At 44.4% G+C, this 18,344-nt stretch overlaps 1 protein-coding gene across 2 annotated transcripts in view; it reads right to left on the reverse strand.

Moving 5' to 3' along the window:
* MRTFB (myocardin related transcription factor B) overlaps positions 1–18,344 on the reverse strand; it is a 208,470-nt gene that overhangs the window by 51,062 nt on the left and 139,064 nt on the right. Inside the window, exon 1 of one of the 2 annotated variants that reach the window (XM_040973303.1) lies at positions 5,441–5,740. The exons of the other annotated variant lie outside the window; for it this stretch is intronic. Within the exon in view, the coding sequence (XP_040829237.1) occupies positions 5,441–5,561 (121 nt within the window). The 5' untranslated portion in view covers positions 5,562–5,740. Of the gene's footprint in view, positions 1–5,440; positions 5,741–18,344 lie in introns of those variants that run through there. 2 annotated transcript variants of the gene reach the window in all.

An 18,344-nucleotide genomic window follows, 5' to 3' on the forward strand; every position in this document is an offset into this window, starting at 1 on the left:
TGCAGGGGCCTGCCCCAGGGTGCTGGCTGGGCCGGCATGGAGCTGCAGATGGATGGAGTATTTCTGAGACACACTGACACTGTGGTGACAGGGAAGAGGTCAAGAAGGCTAGCAGGGACTGATCTGGCTGAGGTGCTGGGTGCGGGCGTGGGCAAGATGGAGGTGTCCTTTACTAAGATGGGAGATGGGAGACCCCAGAAGACAGTCCAGGTGGCAAGGAGGTGGAGCAGGGGTCCTGGGTCGGCTACGCTCGCTCACTTCGATCAAAGCATGCGCAGTTCCGCTAGTGGCACGCGCGCGCATGTGTGTTTAGGCTGTGTGAGACTACAGTGGTTACAGAATGCAGTATGCTGCTGTGTGGAAGCACTCACATTTCTGCTGAATTAAATTCCTTCCACTAAACATTTAATTACATAATTTCATTTCCAAAGTAGCAGGCATCCATTTAAACATATATTCTCTCTGGGAAGAGGAATCTTATCTTTTTCATCTATACTCTACTTGAATTTATTCTAAGGGCTGTATCTTTTCAAATTAACATTTTAAAAACACAAATTTTGTGGTAATTCATTTACACAACATTTTCAATTAGGAGAAGGTTGTCAGGAAAGAAAGAAAATTCCTCAAAAATATAAAACCAGACATTGTGAAATCCACGCACTTTGCAACCCTATTTGAACTGCCTGCTTGGTATGGTTTCCCTCACCACGGCTCAGCAGATTTCGGCTTGCATCACCGGGAGAACGGGAGCTCCATCAGTGCACTCCACCACCTACACAAAGACCACTTGCAAACCAGAGAAGGAAGGGCCGCTGGGGTAGCCGCTGAGAGGAAGCAGACACTGCATCACAAGGGTGGCTGTCGCACAGGAGCCAGGTGATTCTGCACATCAGGCCGGCGTGCTACATTCAGCAGCTCCATAGCACCCCCAGCATTAGGGTACAGCTGAGCTGCTAACTTATCGCTGAATTATAAATTACATCTGAATAGTGCCTTCAGGAAGGCAGGAGGGGTAGGGTTGGCTGTATGACATTTGAAGCAACTACCTGTGACACCAGTCTGACTGCTCCACTTCCCATCCAGCTCCCCTTTCATGCGCCTGGGAAAGCAGTGGAAAACGGTCCAAGTACTTGGGTTTCTGTACCTATGGGGGAGACAAAGTGCCTGGCCCAGTGCTGGCTGTTGCGGCCATCTGGGGATTGAATCAACGGACAGATAATCTCTGCCTCTCCCTTGCTCACTAACTTTTTCAAATGACCACAGCTTTTAGGAAAATGCAGGAGGAGCACTCTTGAGTACTTACTGCATGCTAACGTGCCTAGTGGACACAGGACACTGGCAGTGAGGGACAGAAAAAGATAAGCGACAATTGTATCTTCAAGAACAACCGTGCTCCCACAGTGAGGACAGACAAGCCCAGGAGTGAAGAACAGGTGTACAGATGGCAATACCTAAGGGGAAGCAATGAAAACGCATGGATGATGTCCCCGGGCTGTCAGGTGGGAGAGCACTCCTCTCAGCTGACAGATGTGAGTGGTTCCTTCAGAAACGGCACTGAGACGTTTGCTGAGGCTCCAGGCCTCAGCTGGGGTGAAGGGAGGAGCGCGCGGAGCAGCGTCACAGGGTGACAGTGCAGGGTTGCCAGGCCTATGTGGTGACCAGAGAGCTGAAATGGGATTAATGTGACCAGGTTGCAAATCTTTTAGGAATTTTATTTGATGTGAATGACTTTAAGCATAAATAGCCTTATGCGGCTGATGGACAGTGCAGGCGTGAGATAACTCCCATCATTTAAATATGTGTTGGCACTGTGGCACAGGGATTTTATTTAGTTTCTTAGATTATTCAGGATATCTCAAATGTTTTCTTTCTAAGCAAATCTACTACAGATAGGTTCTAACACACTGTTTCCCTGGCAACCTACCTTAACTCTCACATACTTCATGTTAGCTGTTATTACTCTGCGCTGGCTGAACTGGGAGTGTGGTCCTACCACATCTCCACGACTGCCGCACACAGCACTAGGACGCCAGGCCCCTGGGTCACTTCCTGAGACACTTTGCAGCTCACACTGGGGTGGGGTGTTTTTAAAAAGACATTCCCTTTGCATGCTTTAAACATTATGTGTTGGGGATTCAGTAACAGCAATTTTATTGAAAATAACTAACACAAATTTATTTTTCTTTCTGTGGTATTTGATTTTCAGTATTAGAGATTTTTAAAAAGAACACTGGGAACAGTGCTTTGGCATATGGGTAAAAGCTGCCAGCTGCAATGCTGGCATCCCACACGGTGCGCCCATTTGTGTCCCAGTTGCTCCTCTAATTCAGTGCTCTGGTAATGGCCTGGGAAAGCAGTGGAAGATGGCCCAAGCACTCGGACCCTTGCACCCACGACGGAGACCAGGAAGAAGCTTCTGGCCTCAGTCTGACCCAGCCCCAGCCGTAGTGGCCATCTGGGTAATAAACCACTGCACAGAAGATCTGCTTCTCTCTATATATAATTCTGTGTTTCAGATAAATAAATAAATCTTTAAATAAATAACAGTGAACATCATTTAATCCTCTAACTCCATCTGCTTGCCATTTTGCCCTTGATAAATATGAGATGCAGTCAGCTAGTAGCACTGGTTTTATGATTCATTCATCTCTATAATGACTCCTATTAAACATTTACCTGAATTAAATATCCTAATTCATTTGACTTTTTCCTGAAAATTTGCAATTACCAATTCTTCAGCTGCCAAGTCAGAGTGGTCTATAATATCCTTTTTAGCTATACTTGCAAATATTAAATTAAATCTCCTGTGTGCTGAGCTAAGAGAAAATGGAGCTTTGCATAGACAAGTTAGAAGTTGAGCTTCCCAATGGTTGCTTTGATAAAAGAAACTAACTTGAAGGAGAATTCTGTTTTGAGTTTCTCAGGAGGATTCCATCATATAGTTGCTATTCTGAGATCAAGAAATAACTAAATTATCTCACACAGCACACTGGTTGACATTTACCAAAAAGTTTATCTAAACACTAACAAAATCGGGAGGTGATCTACTTTACGACCCAGACAGTTCCCTGGAATGTGACAACAGCTATTCAGAGGAGATCCGCATTTAGAACTTTCCAAGTTTTAGAAGGCACTACTTGATTTTTTTTTTTTTTTTTGCTTTTATATGACACAAATTCCTTAACCCTACAGTTACTTGCTTACAAAGTCTGTTCTTTCTCCATAATGTTTTCAGCCAATGGTCCACACCAACATCACAGGAATTCTAAAATCCCCAACACAGGAAAGTCAGCAAGGGAGATTCCCAATGCCTTAGAGCAGACATCCGTCAGGAGCAGAGCATACCTGTGTCTGTGACTGACTGGGACCAGACGAGCAGAGTTCATCCTTCCTTCACTACCTAGAAATGCAGCATTTTGACATTACAAAACAAAACTCTAGAGGCTTCATTTTCAAACCAGATTCAACTTTGCCAAGAATGAGTAAAAACCAAAATAGAATATTTTTAGTAAGTTGTCCTAACACATGAAGCAGAAATATTAGGCATTACTATTTACATATGAAGCTGCTTTAAAAGTAATGGTAAGATATAAAGCAAAATGAAGTCCATGGCAACTGAGACGATGAGAATTTTACTGTTCCATCATTTCTGTTGGGAGTGCTTGAAACCTGAAAATCCTCTCCCTGACTCCTTTAAAACTATGAATTTACACAACAAAGCACATAGGTCACTATTCTATTTTGTAAATAAACACAGGATCTCGAGTTCTACACAGAAGGAAACGGTAACAAAGGAATGACACTCTGGAAAGGTGCCGCTTCCTGCCATTGTGCAGAGGAGCAGAGGGAGTGCTGGGCCTGGCCCACCTGGCCCGAGCCCCGCCCAGCTGCAGTCACAGCGCACACACCTCTGCTCCTGTGACACCCGCGCACATCCACAGCACAGCCACAACTCCCCAGTGAAAGGTCCTACGCTCTCACTTTTGCTTTGCTGGCCCTGTTCATATGCTTAATTCCTGTCTTTATATATTCAAACCTTGCTTTCCACGTTCCTTATTCTGATGCTGTGTGATCTTTTCATCTCTCTTGGTCCATTTTCCTCTGCTTCATCGGGTTTTCAAGTAGTACCAAAAACTGCTTTAAATGTATGATATTAACAGGAGTGAGCATTCGACATATGATAAATGGATAAACGTCAGACTTTTCCTTCAACTAGAGTCTCCAGAACGGTGCTCTAAGACCAGCGGGGCCAGCTGGTCGGAGGAACCCACAGGAAGGCAGGCGGAGTACAGGCAGAGGCAATCCTATTGTCCGGCTCCTAGCAACAGTTACTAGTACCCCACTGAGTGTCATTTGTTTTGTTTTTTTTTCTATTCATACCCAAAAGTAGCTCAACTCCAGCAAACCCCACTATTGTTTCTTCTAATCTTTTAAATTTGTAACAATCTATTACCACATTATCATATTCTAAACATCTGAGAGAAAAAAAACACTCTTGGAAGAAGCCGAAGGTGCTGCTTAGGGAATCAGTTCTACACAGATTTCCGGATGATCAAGAACCTGTGCAGGGGAGTGAGCGGCTCAACGCAGGAGCTCAGAGCAGGGGAAGGAAAACGTGGTACTGCGTCTTTTTGCTTTTTTTGCCTTTGAAAGAGATCTAGAAGACCATTTTTCACATTCAACAGGCCTTGGAAGAGATGACCCTCACGACTCAAATTTAGGAAAACCTTGTTCTCTGTAGACTCTGACTATCTCAAAGCGCGGCCCGTGAGCTGCAGCTACTACAGGAAGACAAGCGCCACGCGTGAGTGTGCGGGGCACGAGGCAGCGCCATCCACGCCGCTGGCAGCACTGTGCGGAGGTCAGCCAGGTGCCTGTGCCGCTGGCACTAACAGCACTGATAGTATCCTTATGCTTTACTTCTCAAAAAAAAGTGTGATTTTAAAATGGAAAAAGATACAATACAGATTCTAACCAACTAGCCCATCACTTTAGGTTTCAGTTAAGGGCTTGCTATCTTCCTGGTTAAACAGGATGATTTGAAAAAATATCAATTCTCCTGGAACTATGTGCTTGCACATGCAAAAGAAACAGTGTTCTAATACTGAAAAGGAAATGGCCTCTCCAAAGGGCGTGGGGGATGCAAATTTTAAAAGTTTGAGAAAACATATAAAATAAATTTAGATAGATTTTACCAAAATGTGGAAAGGCGTAAGTCCCTTTACCGTACATTATGCAACATCCCCCCCCCCCAAGTTGTGTCACGTACTGAATCTTTAGTAACAGCTACAGAGAACCACACAAGCACTCAGGCAAAGAAGGGGCAGCTGAGGAGTGGACGGGGGAATGCAGACAGAATGGTAAGCCGACAGACAGCGCTCAGCCTGGCTGACGGGCAAAGGAAGTTGGCGGTTGGCCTCTAGTCCACAGACACACTGACCTTCCTTGAGACTTTTCTGGTTGCTCCCCTCAAGGCATTCCTTTTCTTTTAATGGCTCGAAGTCCCCAGCGGTTAGGATCTCTGGGAAGCCCTGCTGCTGCTTCTTGGAGCTATCGATCATGGTGAAAGACTTCCGGACACAGGCGGCATCAAGCAGGAAAAGCGCTGGCCGAGCACAGGCAGAGCTCAAGGCAGCCTGCTCTGTGGCTCCTGGGCAGCTCCTCGCAGCACCCCTGCCACCTGGCAATCACCTCTGCCAGCAGCTGGAGGCCGCCATCACCCTTCCTCCCAGCTTGACCTGCAGACACACTCCTGCTGCTGGAAGCCCTGGACTCTTCCCACACAGGGAGGCAGGGCCTCGGAGGCACGATTCTCAAATCCCTCCCCTTTTCCCAGCCAGCCCCCTCTTCCCCTTGCTGCTGTGGCTTCCCCCGCACGCTCGAGCGGCGGGTTCTTCCATCTGCAGTTTGATGGTCCGAATCATCTGACAAGCACTGAGTCAAGCAGTTAAAAATAAATCCTCTAGTTGTTAAAAGAGAAGTCTCGGCTGATACCTAAGGAGACAAATTGCTGCCTGTGGTCCCTCTCGGGAGCTCTATAAACACAGCCCCAGGCTGTGGAAATACTTTCTTTCCGTCAGCCAAGCACCACCATTCCTCATTAAGTTCCCCAGCTAAACAGACGCTGTCCAGGGCATCTGACTCAAGCAGAAGCACTGCGCTGAATAAACATGCCTGCAGCACATCTGGAAGAAGACACAGGCATCACCTCCAGTGTTCCCATGCAGGGTGCTTCTCCCTGCATGGGGCTCTCCGGGTGCAGCCCACGCGCTCTGCAACAGGGAGACACACTATGAAACTGCAGCCCTCTCCAGCAATTCAGACCACAGCAGTTTTCCTTTGTTGCCACTAGTGGGCCGACAGTTAACTTCATCATGATTTTTTAAAAGGCAAAATTCTCTGCCCTTTTAGTAAAGGCAGAGCCTCTATTTCAGGACAAGCAGACCAGCCCAAGTTTCATTTCACAGGAGCCCTGAACAATAGGCACCTCTCCTTCAGGCTGCACGCTGCTGTTCAACCTGCAGGCTTGGTAACTCCAGGGAAAGGTGGAGGCAGCCTGTTTCCTAACGCACCAAACACATCTGCAGCCCCAGCAATCCAATTTTTAAAAATGGTTGAAAGCTGCTTCTTTGCAAAGAGTCGCTCTAACTCTCCCCATGGCAGTTTGAGCAGTCAGCTACAGACTCCATTCCTAGGGCACACACAGTCATCCCTGGTTTGTAACCACCATGAAGCAGGGTGGTGGGACTGTACCAGCTCCGAGCACACACGTCGTAAGACTGAGTCAGAGAATTAGAGCAGAATGAGCACCAGGAAAACTTTCGGTGACAGAATTCTAGAAGTCCTAGCTCAACAACAGAATGCCATTAATCTGACCCACGTCAACTGGGAGGAGGCATATTTTCTTGATTCACTTTAATTATGCATCCAACAAGACCCTCTTCTGAGATAAAGAAAGGCGCACGTGTTCACAGGCAGAAGCAGTCTGTCTGTAGCTCTCCTGCCCACACTGACCGGCCCGGTTCAGAGGCCAGCGCGCCTTCTTCCCCAGCGTCTCTGGAGGACACTATTACACAACACTTGACACGCTTCTTGTCAACTGAAAGCCCTGCTAAAGCAACTTAAGCTCATCCTGGGTCGCCCAAACCTCTGCACAGCAGCCCCCAGCTTATCACGCCCAAATCCCCTCAGCCCTTGTGCGGCATCTCTGAGCCTGCCGCCTGCACTTTGAAAGGAATCCTAAAAGTAACCGCTGCTATTTGAGGGCACTCCATAAGTCAGATCATTCAGTACAGTTTACTTCCTTAAGTCCCCCAAATCCGCGTTATCCTGATGATCTGCACATTACATGCACACACCTTGACCAGTTTCAGAGCTTGTTAGAGGCACATCGGGCAAGAGAACAAGCTGCCCAGGAAAAGAGTAAGAATTCAAAACCCCAAAGGCAGTTTTTACTTCCTGCGGAATGTGTATCATCTTTGACCTCATCATAAAGTTAAAACATCTTAATTTAAACTGTCATAAGTTTAAACCACCTGCATCAACATTTAATATTAACACACTGTCAGAGAGGATTTTCTCTACCTGTCTATATTAACAAAGACTCATAGTTCCCTTTTATTCAATGGGCTAATCATCTGTTACAATTGTTATTTATTCTGATGTTCCAATCACCTCAGATTTGGGACTCCCAGTCTCTTCTTTCCATGGCCCTATCATTCCGCTGGTTCTCTGTCTGTGGCAAAAGCCATTACAGGCTCATCTTGCACCTGCCCACTCCAGGCACCAAACTGTGACTGCTGGACGTGCTAGCACAGGGCATCCCTGTTCCCGGCCTTCTCCTGTAGTCAGAGTCCCAGGAGATACCTGTGAGCGTACATGTGCACTCACACTCTGACGTCTGAGTATCAGCAAATGGAAATACAACTACAGTCAAATATACTGCATTTAAAAAATCCTTATGGAACATCAGGAGTGCATCCTGATGCTTCCAATCCTGATCCAGTGCCACCAGCTCATTCTCACTTCCTTTTCTACCTTTGTAGCTCCCTTCTCCTAGCATGAAAAGCTGGTCTCCCATAATCTGCTACCCATTTCACAGAAACCCTGCACACCCCACCAGTGCCATCACTTCAGTCCAACCTGTACAGAGGCCTCCTCCTCCTGCATAGCCATCCCTTCCATAGGGCAGCTGTCTTGCTGAGCCCCACATCTCTTTTAGATTTAATCCCACTGTTGTCACAAGCTGCTTTCCAGCAGGTTCCCCTTTGCTCCCTACCCTATGTGCTATATCACTGTCATTTGGCTCACTGTCAAATGTCTTGTCAGAAGTGACATTTAACTTCAAATGACGTGATTAAGTTACTTGTGCTGTAAATCTGCTTCCCAGTGTTTATGTGTCTCCACACCCAAAAGATAAAGAATGGACAGTAAATCAAGTTGATGTCCCCACAACCCCAAACACAGATATTTAATGAGCGTGAGAAAAACTTTACAGCTTAGAGACAAGCAATAAGCCAAGAAATGCTTCAGGGAGCCAGAACATGAGCAAGTACAGCTCAAGGGACCTACAGACAAACTCAGCAGGGACAACACACGCCTAGAAACCCACTGGCCAAAAGATTCTTCACTGTGACGCTGCTGTACTTCAGTAAAGAAAAAACAGAGCATAGTTACAGCAGGGCACTATTTCAATTATGCAAAGATGTAAAAGTAATGCATCATAAACGAACAAATGCTAATAAGCTACTCAGCACTGATATCTGCATCTTATAATTCTTAACAAGGAGATATAGAGAAGATCTGGTCATGTGTCACATCTTACGGTTTTGTAACAGATCCTTCACACAGGAAACTCCTATCTACAGTATTCCAAATCCACAAGCGTTGCGTGAAACTGAGAGAAAAATGTCAGGACGGGTTACACCTAAAGCTTTTCTCTAAGGGTACCTTATTATTTTTTTAGCAAAATATGTGTTTGGTCTGTATTCTTATTTTTTCACATAATAAATACCACCACAGAATATCACATGACTATAGATCAATTTCTAAGGGGAAATGGTTAGATGAGATTTTTTTCCTGTTAAAAAGAAATAGCATTGTCTGTGAAGGCAGATTGTATCCCTCAGATGGTCTTCATTTGATTAACACACACATATGTATAGAAAAAAGTCTTTCATTTCATCATTTAAAAAATATATACTGAAAACTAGGTCCAATCATGGTGGAGGAATATCTGGAGATTTCTCAGAAATCTGAAAATAGACCAGCCATAAGATGAAGCCATTCTACTCTTGGGAACATATCCAAAGGAGATCAAGTCGGCACATGAACGGAATATCTGTACCACATTTACAGCACCTCAATTCACAACAGTGTAGCAGCTCAGAGGTCCAGGCTGATAACAATACAGAAAACGTGGTGTGCAGATATGTGTCCAGCCACAGAAAGAATGAAGTCCTATGCTTTGCAACAAAATGCAACTGGAGACCTTTGGATTTAGGGAAACAAGCCAGACTCAAGAAGGCCAAAATCACGTTTCTCTGACCGGCTGTAGCTGATTATCTAGAGTACCAAAACAAAACAAAGTTTTTAAAAGCTTATAATAAATTTCAGATTTAATTCCAAGAATATAGTACTTTCCTTTTCTCTTTCCTCTTTTTCATTTTCCACAACAATATACTTCCAGTTTACTTTTTAGTCTCAGAATCAATCAATGCTCGTCTAAACAACGAGTTTTACAAGCCGTGGCAGACAGACCGCAGCTCTGCAGGCTCCGGACAACCGTTCTAGACATCAACCAGATCACCGATTCCTAAATGACAAGGATAGCGCATCTTTAAAAGCTCTTGGGCATCTGTTGCTCCTCCACAGCTAGTTATGCCTTTTTATTTAGTTTTTTTTTTTTAAAGATGCTGTGGCTCAAGTATTTCAAGTCATTCTGCTAGTGAATGCAAATCTATCAAAAGCATTGTGTTAATTCGTGTGATTTTTAAAGATAATGGGAAAAACTCATTATTAAATTGGAGGAGTGGGGCTGTCACTTTGGCACAGCTGGCTAAGCATTTGTCTGCAGTGCTGGAACTGGCTTGAGTCCTGGGTTAAAAAATACAAGAATCACTAGGACTAAGAACTCAGAATTTGAACACTTTATTTTAATGTTAGCATCTTACTGATATAAATGAATTATTAAAAAAAAAGAAACAACTCACTTAGGGCCAGCGTTGCAGCACGTCGTGTTAAGCCACGATCAGCTATGCCAGCATCCCACAAGGGCACTAGTTTGTGTCCTGGCTGCTTCTCTTCTGACCCACCTTCCTGCTAAGCAGCAGAGGATGGGTCTCTGCCGTCCACGTGGAAGGCCTGGATGAAACTCCTGACTCCTGCCTTGCCCAGGGCTGGTTGCTGTGGCCATCTAAGGAGTAAACCAGTATATGGAAGATCGCTCTCTTCTACTAACTCTGAATTTCAAATAAATCTTTTCAAACAAACAAACAAACAAAAAACCCCATGAACTCGCTGGGAGTCAGTGTGCATTTACGATGGACGTTCTGTATGCTAGGGACCAGCCCGGGGTGCAGTGCACAGTGTTATCACCTGAAAAATAGGGTCCAGTGCTTTAACAAAGACACTTCTGTTCACCATCTACTCTTATTAGGTGGTTCCACATGCCTTTGCTTCTCTAAGGGCCTGTGACTAAGGGAACGCTTTAAACATTTCTAATCTGTAGACCAGCATGTGCTTCTACTGTGCATGACACGTGTAGCATGTTGGCTTGGTAAGCACAGAGAAGTCACTAGTGAGGCTTGTGCAGCACGGGCACATACATGCAGTTTCTAGACTCTGCATTTCCGTGACTGCTACACACTGGACTGTAACAGGCCCCAGCGCATGGAACACACTCTGAATAACAGTGCTTTCTACACATAACTTACACAACCTACATTTCTCTTCCTTTGCTTCCTCTAAGAATAGTTTCAGCCACCTTCAAATCTTGAAACCTCCTTTCCTGTTTCCTTCCCCAAGTAACTGGTGATGGTCAAGGAGTCAGCCAAAGTAGGACACACACTAGGGCACAAATCTCAGAGTACAACAGTCTTCAGTGTTTATGAATTCTTTATAGAACTTTTAAAAAACTGTTTTTATTTTGTAAACCTGGTGGGGTGAGAGGAGGAATCTCATCAATTGTCTAGATGGCAACTTTATTATCAAGCGTTGCCAAATAGTAACAATGAAGAAATACAGGGAGCTGACACAGTGATGACAATGTACTCAAGCCCAGAGCAGGCAAAGCAATACTTATCCTGTAGTGGTGTCAACAGAGAAAGGGAGAAAGGAATTGTTACGGCTGTGGCCGTACAGACTCTGTGCTGGAGCAGGTGCCAAGCAGCGATCACATTCATGCAAACATGCTTCATGTCCAGTTAATACTGATTTATATTTAAACATGCTTCATGTCCAGTTAATACCGATTTGTATTTTTATAGGCACTGCACATTCCTACAACTAAAATGTTGCTTCTGCTTAAAAAAAAAAAAGATTTTATTTTTATTGGAAAAGCAATCAGATTCACAAAGAGAAGGACAAAGATAAAGATCTTCCACCTGTTGGTTCATTCCCCAACTGGCCACCACAGCCAGAGTTGAGCTGATCTGAAGCCAGAAGTCAGGAGATTTTCCTGGGTCTCCTGAGTGGGTACAGGGTCTGGGCTGTCCTTGACTGCTTTCCCAGGCCACAAGCAGGGAGCTCGAAGGGAAGTGGAGCATCCAGGACAGCAACTGGCACCCGTATGGGATCCTGGCACATGCAAGGTGAGTATTTAGCCACTAGGCTCTCACGCTGGGCCCACCACTTCTGCTTCTTAGTGTACAGGTACTACAATGAGTTTATGGCTGTACATAATTAAGGCAACTTTACACTAGTAAAAATGAAATCCTCTATTGACCATTTCTAAAAGGTCTGGCTCTACTTGTGTTTGTGAAGCATGACTTCACTGTGTAACTCCATTGGAAAGAGGGGGTACATCCAACCAGTGGGCTCTGAAGGATTATCCGGAGGTAGGATTAAGTATTTGTTTGCCTCTTCTGACTGGGTAAAGAATCTATCTTGCGGGGGTCACAACAAAGGTAGAGGTATCAAGGGCTTGTAGCTCAAGAAGTGAGGGCGTGATGGAGACTGTCAAAATCTAACAACAGCACACCAGGCACCCAGGCGAGCTCTGCAAGGTTTCCTTGCTCCAGCTCATTTCCAGTTACTTGCACCACACTGCCATCCTCCCAGCTATTCTCAGCAACCAATGTGGTGGCCCCTAGGTTTGCTGACAACATTGGGGTCCTCAGACATGACCTGCATTCCACCCTCTGACTCCCACCTTTAAGGAACAGGTGATCTTTGGTAGGTGTGCTAGTGGCAACCCAGGCACTCTGTTAAGGACTCAGGGTCTTCCTGCCTACTTAAAAATTTGTGCTTGATCACCTACACCCCTGCAATGGGATCCTGGGCACCTACAAATACATTTGCATTTCCCCTATACATCTCTGTCCTAATTTAAGATTTTGACTGCCCATTCTATACCCTCTCCAGTAATAATCTTATTACTTGCATTGGTATCAGCTATAACTTCCAGCGCTCACCACTACACACACACACACACACACACACCTATCTCTGGGTCATAAGCTTTTTGTTTTCTAAACAGTAGTTTGGTTTCCAGACGAGCTTTCCTTCTAGAGTTAAGTTTTTGATATTCAGATATACCACTCAGACGTGCAATTTGGTAAGACATATTGTGCTTGACTTTAACAGGAAAACAATGATCAGAAAAAATAAAACCACAGAACTTCAACAAGTGATGGGTTAGCATGTATGTCAAAGTTGGTGTAATTGCAGATGATGTACTTAAAAACCATGCTGGGGACACAACAACTGCTCAGTTAACACTGCGTCCAGGAATAAACAGAGGTCACTGACTTGAGCAGGACGGCGGACCTCTTCCCATCAGCTTCATTCTGCCCATATTCCTTGGTTGAACATTCAAGCATCACTACTTGTAGCTCAGCTTCCTGAGCAGCATGGTTAACTGCCAACTTGTCTTCTAGTACACTCTGAGTTGTGCTTGTCTTTACTCAATTTCTTCTGCCTGGAGTTGACTACGCACTCTCTGCCCATAGAAATGGTACTCAAATGATCTTCAAGAATGAGTTCCAACAGCTACCTGTTTCAGAGTCAGGCCTTTCTCCTCTGTACTCCTAGCCCTAAGTATACCTGCCATCACAGGACTCAGCATTCTGTGCTGCAATCACATGCAAGGTGATGAGGTTAGGGGCTAACACGTTACAGTTACGTGTAAGATTTTAAGTGTTTTGAACATTTCCTCAGTTTATTCCACTTTTACTATTTCCACTTTACAATAAGGACCACAGAGGCTAAGTTACCTTGTCCAGCTACAGACGTTTCAAAAGGTGAAAACATAGATATTTCGCCTAGGCAGTATGGCTTCAGGCTGCTATCATTAACCTACGGGTTCAGTGAGAGAAATAAGACACATGCCCAAAGACATCCATTTATATAATGAATTAACTTCTCACATAAGCTACATCATCTTCGGGAGAACTGAGAAAACACATTCCGATCACATTTCCAGGGTGAACTTCTCCGGGCCTGAGCTGAGAAGAGCTGCTGCTTTACCTCCTGCTCCATGCTCTCTCAGCACCTGTCTAGATGCTCTCCACATCCCTGCGATCCTTTAGTAAATTCTATAGGCTCTGAGAGCTCCAATGGCACCTCGTTCACTTTTTCATTTCTATGAGATCTAGTCCAGTGTCAATCATCTTCACATGGTCACGCTTTTCTTTAAGTTCCTAAATTTAGTTGTCCAGGATAAGCACCTTCCTTACAGTAATTTACCAACCACAATTATCTTCTATGTATTCTCTTGGTGTGTCTGACAAGCATTTGCAAACCAAGTTTGTTTAGGTGTAATTTAAAGAGTATGGTACATCTATTTAAAGTACATACACGTTTGAGTTTTGATGGAGGAATAGCCTGTGAAACTTCACTCACATTCAAATACAAGACATTTTCATTATTTCTACAAGCTTCCCCCTGTCGCTTCGTTCTACCTAACTCGGGTAATCACTGACCCACTTTATACTGCTACGTATTAGCTTGGCTTTTCTCAAATTCCAAGCAGATAGGAACTGCAGGATGTAGAATTCTTGCTTCAAGGCTTTAAGTCAGCAGGAGATGTTCAGATTCACCCACATGGCTGCTTTCATCCGTACTTGTTTCTTTTCTGTCACTAATAATTCATTCGATGACTACATCACACTTGGCTTATCCATTCATTTCTAGATAAACGTTTATTTCCCAGTTGTGAACCAGGAAGAGGAAAGTCTTAAGTAAATCAATAATAGCCAATTATACTTGTGACTTTATGTACAAAGATTTGGTCACACAGAAGGCATATGATCAGGTTTTGTGCTTTCTCCAACAGAATTTTATGGTTAGTTTTATTGTAATAGCCAAATACAACAAACACTCATGCATTCACAACTGAGCCAATAACAAACAATTTGTCTTGTTCACACCAGGGACTACTACTCAGCAATAAAGAAGACTTAACAACACGGACGAAATCTAACTAAACCTTAGAAACAGCCAAGCAGCAGAACTGCCCTAAAGGCTCACAACACATCAGCGGGTCAGTAAGTAACCCCTTAAATGTCCCAAGTTCAAAAAAACAAAGCTGCCCACCCTCTAAATAAATCCCACCAGTAATAACTGATGTTTACGGCATGACTGAACGAGTGAATGACAGGCCTGCGTGATTCTGGTGAGCTGACATGTTACATATCATGACTGCGAAGGGACAGTGATCCTGAAAGCAAAAAATGCAGAATTCAATAAAAACAACTATTGTGTGACAAAAGAGAACATTTTTAATGCTGAAAGCCTTCAACAATAGCGGAAATATTAATGACCATGACAGAACAATCCATCTGCACTCCCAGTAAAAGCCAGATAAAGTAGATGAAAAATAAGGCCAGCGTAGTGTAATTCACTAAGAGCTCTTACCAACACACATTGGACTTCATACTTTGATGCCCGAAGATACATCACAAATATACATGGAATACTCTCAGAGAACAATCACAAATGTGTCACAAAGAAACTTTCAGCAAATTCTATAAAACAAAATACATGGCTAACATGCTGTCCTCAATGTAATGTGTCTGGAAATTAATAAAAAAAACCTAAAAAGCATTATTTCCCTGGAACATACATTTTCCATTAACTCATGGTACACATGGACAGCACAAACTAAAACAGAAGAATTTCTAGAAAAAGACTATTTTCCATAGAACTGGCAAACATTCAAGCAGTGACCAGAGAAAAATTCAAATCCTTAAATCATCAAAAGCAGACTTGAGCAAAAGAAAAACAATGTTTGTTCATGGACAAGATAACATTACTGTATAGATGTCAGTTTTCGCTAATTCACAAATTTAGCTGACACCTAAGAATCACCAACACAGAAAAGAAAGCCCTGGGAGAGAAGGGGGAAGTCTTGCCAGCTAAAAATACACTCCCAAGGGGCTGGGGAGGGCCTGGGGGGGCATCCAGGTGAGTGCTGGGAATACAGAGAGATTCTCCTTCCAACTGTTACTCAGCAGGCAAATGTCACAGAAGGCAATTTGAGTACCAACAGGGCTAATAACCTCAGCATTCCAGTAACTTCAAAAACTGCCAAGTTCCAAAACCTGACAGCTCCATGAGCAGATAAACCACTCAGCCCAAAAGATTCTGGAATAGTCCTTAAGTATATGAAAAGATCCTCCCTGTTACAATCACAGAGATTCCAAGCATCAAGTGGTAAAAATGTCTGACCACATATTCTGTTGCCGGGGGTGGGGAGGGAGCCTCACACAGCTGGCTGTACCCTGATCCAAACCCTTCGAGAGGAACATGGCGAGCTCTAACAACACAGACCCAGCAGCCTCCACCTCTGCAACTGACCCGAAGGCTGTGATGTCATTTGCCAAGTGGCTTGTGACTCGAAGTACAGGAAACAAGGTAAAAGCGTACACAGAGAACGGCCCCAGGGCTTTGACACAGCCATACCACGAAGCTCAACACAGCTGCAAAGAAAAGTGCAGGAGATCTCCTGGAACCGACGTGAGGAGATGGTTTTCAGGGTATGTAAAGTGAACAAAAGCAAACTTCAGAACAGCATCACTGTTACTCTTTCATAATAAAGGAGAAGCAGCACGCTCGTAGCTGCCTGTTTGTGAAAAACAAAAGCTTTAATGAGATATACTCTACAAACCATAAAGTTCATGTACTTAAGACCTGTGGATAACAGGAACCAGGTTCTTACCACCAGAGAAGGGCACTACAAATACAAGAAGGGATAATGCTACAATGATAATGAACCCTGTGATTCAGCAGTGAAAGTGGAGCTATCAGGAAGGGTGCCTGGTTCCTCACACACACTGAGACAGAAACAGATGTGCTTATCTTTGTGGATTCTCTGTTCCATTCCACCATCTAGAAGCAATGAATACAACTAGTTTCCAGCTCTTGGTTTACAAACACTTTACCAAGGGACCCAGACCTTCTTGGAGAGATGGCGATCCAGGCTTGCAGTGGGAAATATCTTGTGTCAGAAGGCAGAAAAGTGCTCCAACGGGTGGACCAAGAGTTGCCAAGAGTCACTGACTTGGCAGACCCAGGGACTCAGCTTCAAGAAGCTATCACGGGCAAATCCAAGTAAGCAACAGCATCGGATTATAACCCACTGACTCCATTATTTCATGCTGATCTCAAAGTGGAGGGAGGAAGAGGACGTTTTCAAAAGTAGAATATCAGGGGCCCAGTGCAACAGCCTAGTGCCTAAAGCGCTCGCCTTGCATGCACCGGGATCCCATGCGGGCACCAGTTCATGTCCCCATGGTCACACACCCCATCTAGCTCCCTGCCTGTGGCCTGGGAAAGCAGTCAAGGATAGCTCAAAGACTTGGGACCCTGCACCCATGTGGGAGACGCGGAAGAGGCTCCTGGTTCTGGATTGGCTCAGCCCTGGCCATCGTGGCCTCCTGGGGCGTGAATCAGTGGATAGAAGATCTTCCTCTCTGCCTCTCTTCTTCTCTGTATATCTCATTTTCCAATAAAAATAAATCTTTAAAAAAGTAGAATGTCAGGACAATTTATTATAATAAATATAATGAATGATGAGACTAGAAAATCACCACTCAGCAAGTACTTGTGCAAGTGATTTAGGTGAGAATTATTAGCTAAAACTAGCTGCTAAAACTACTTGGCGAGAGCTGGTGAGGAACAAGATACTTACATAGCACCAAAATATTCCTAGTAACATACTTACTGTACCTTTCTGCTACCTCAACCAAGTGACCAAAGTCGGTATGACCAGCCATGTGTCAGGCTGACATTCTGTGCCTCCTGATCCCACACACACTGAGCGGGTACCACGTCACTTCTGGAGCTGAAGCGTACCCGTCGACCCCAAGGAATCGACAGGCCAGCCCAAACCAAGGGTCACTTCATAAATAAATGGTCTCTGACAAGAGGAATAGGTCACCTTATTCTTGTTAATTTTTAAATAAGATTGACGTGCAACCTTGGAAGTTGTGGCTCTATCTTGCAAAGAAAGCAAATGTTATCACAACCTCTTCCTTTAAAGTCATTCTGGCCTCCTGCGCCGGGCCCTGTACTTGCTAGTACACACAAGAATCTGGTCTGGGAACACCTCAGACAAAGTCTCTTTGGGGATCTCCCCAATCAAACTGCCAGACTCAGAACCCTAACCATGAAAAGACCGACGACAGAACAAGTCAATCAATCACCTCAGCCATATGCTGGCAGTGAAAAACAGAGCAAATGGAGACTTTAAGATGGACTGTGTCAGTGGACTCTTCAGCGACATCATGCTTGGAGTGGCGAGACTGACAGCAATTCATAATTGTTGAACTATCAAAACCACTTGAGCAAGACCCTCGGAGCATGCCCCACATCTGGGACCTGGGATGGGTGGGAGACTGGGTGGGGCTTCTCCCTTAATATCCTCCTTTACCTCAGATACATGAAGGAAACAATGTGGAAATAATAGTCTTACCCACACACACACAAAAATGTCATTCTGTCCTCATCCTCTGGTAAAGGAGAAATAAACAAATGGCTGCAGCTGCAGGAAAACCATATCTTTACATCATTTCCAGCAAAACACTCAGAGAAGGCTAAATCACAAAAAACAGCATATAAAAAACATGGAATGCAAAAAAAATGTTCTCTATAACCAAGTATGTAAAAGCAAAAATATACACAAA

The sequence above is a fragment of the Ochotona curzoniae genome, unplaced genomic scaffold (genome assembly GCF_017591425.1).
Source record: "Ochotona curzoniae isolate NIBS_2020 unplaced genomic scaffold, NIBS_Ocur_1.0 contig_2321, whole genome shotgun sequence".
Classification (NCBI taxonomy): domain Eukaryota; kingdom Metazoa; phylum Chordata; class Mammalia; order Lagomorpha; family Ochotonidae; genus Ochotona; species Ochotona curzoniae.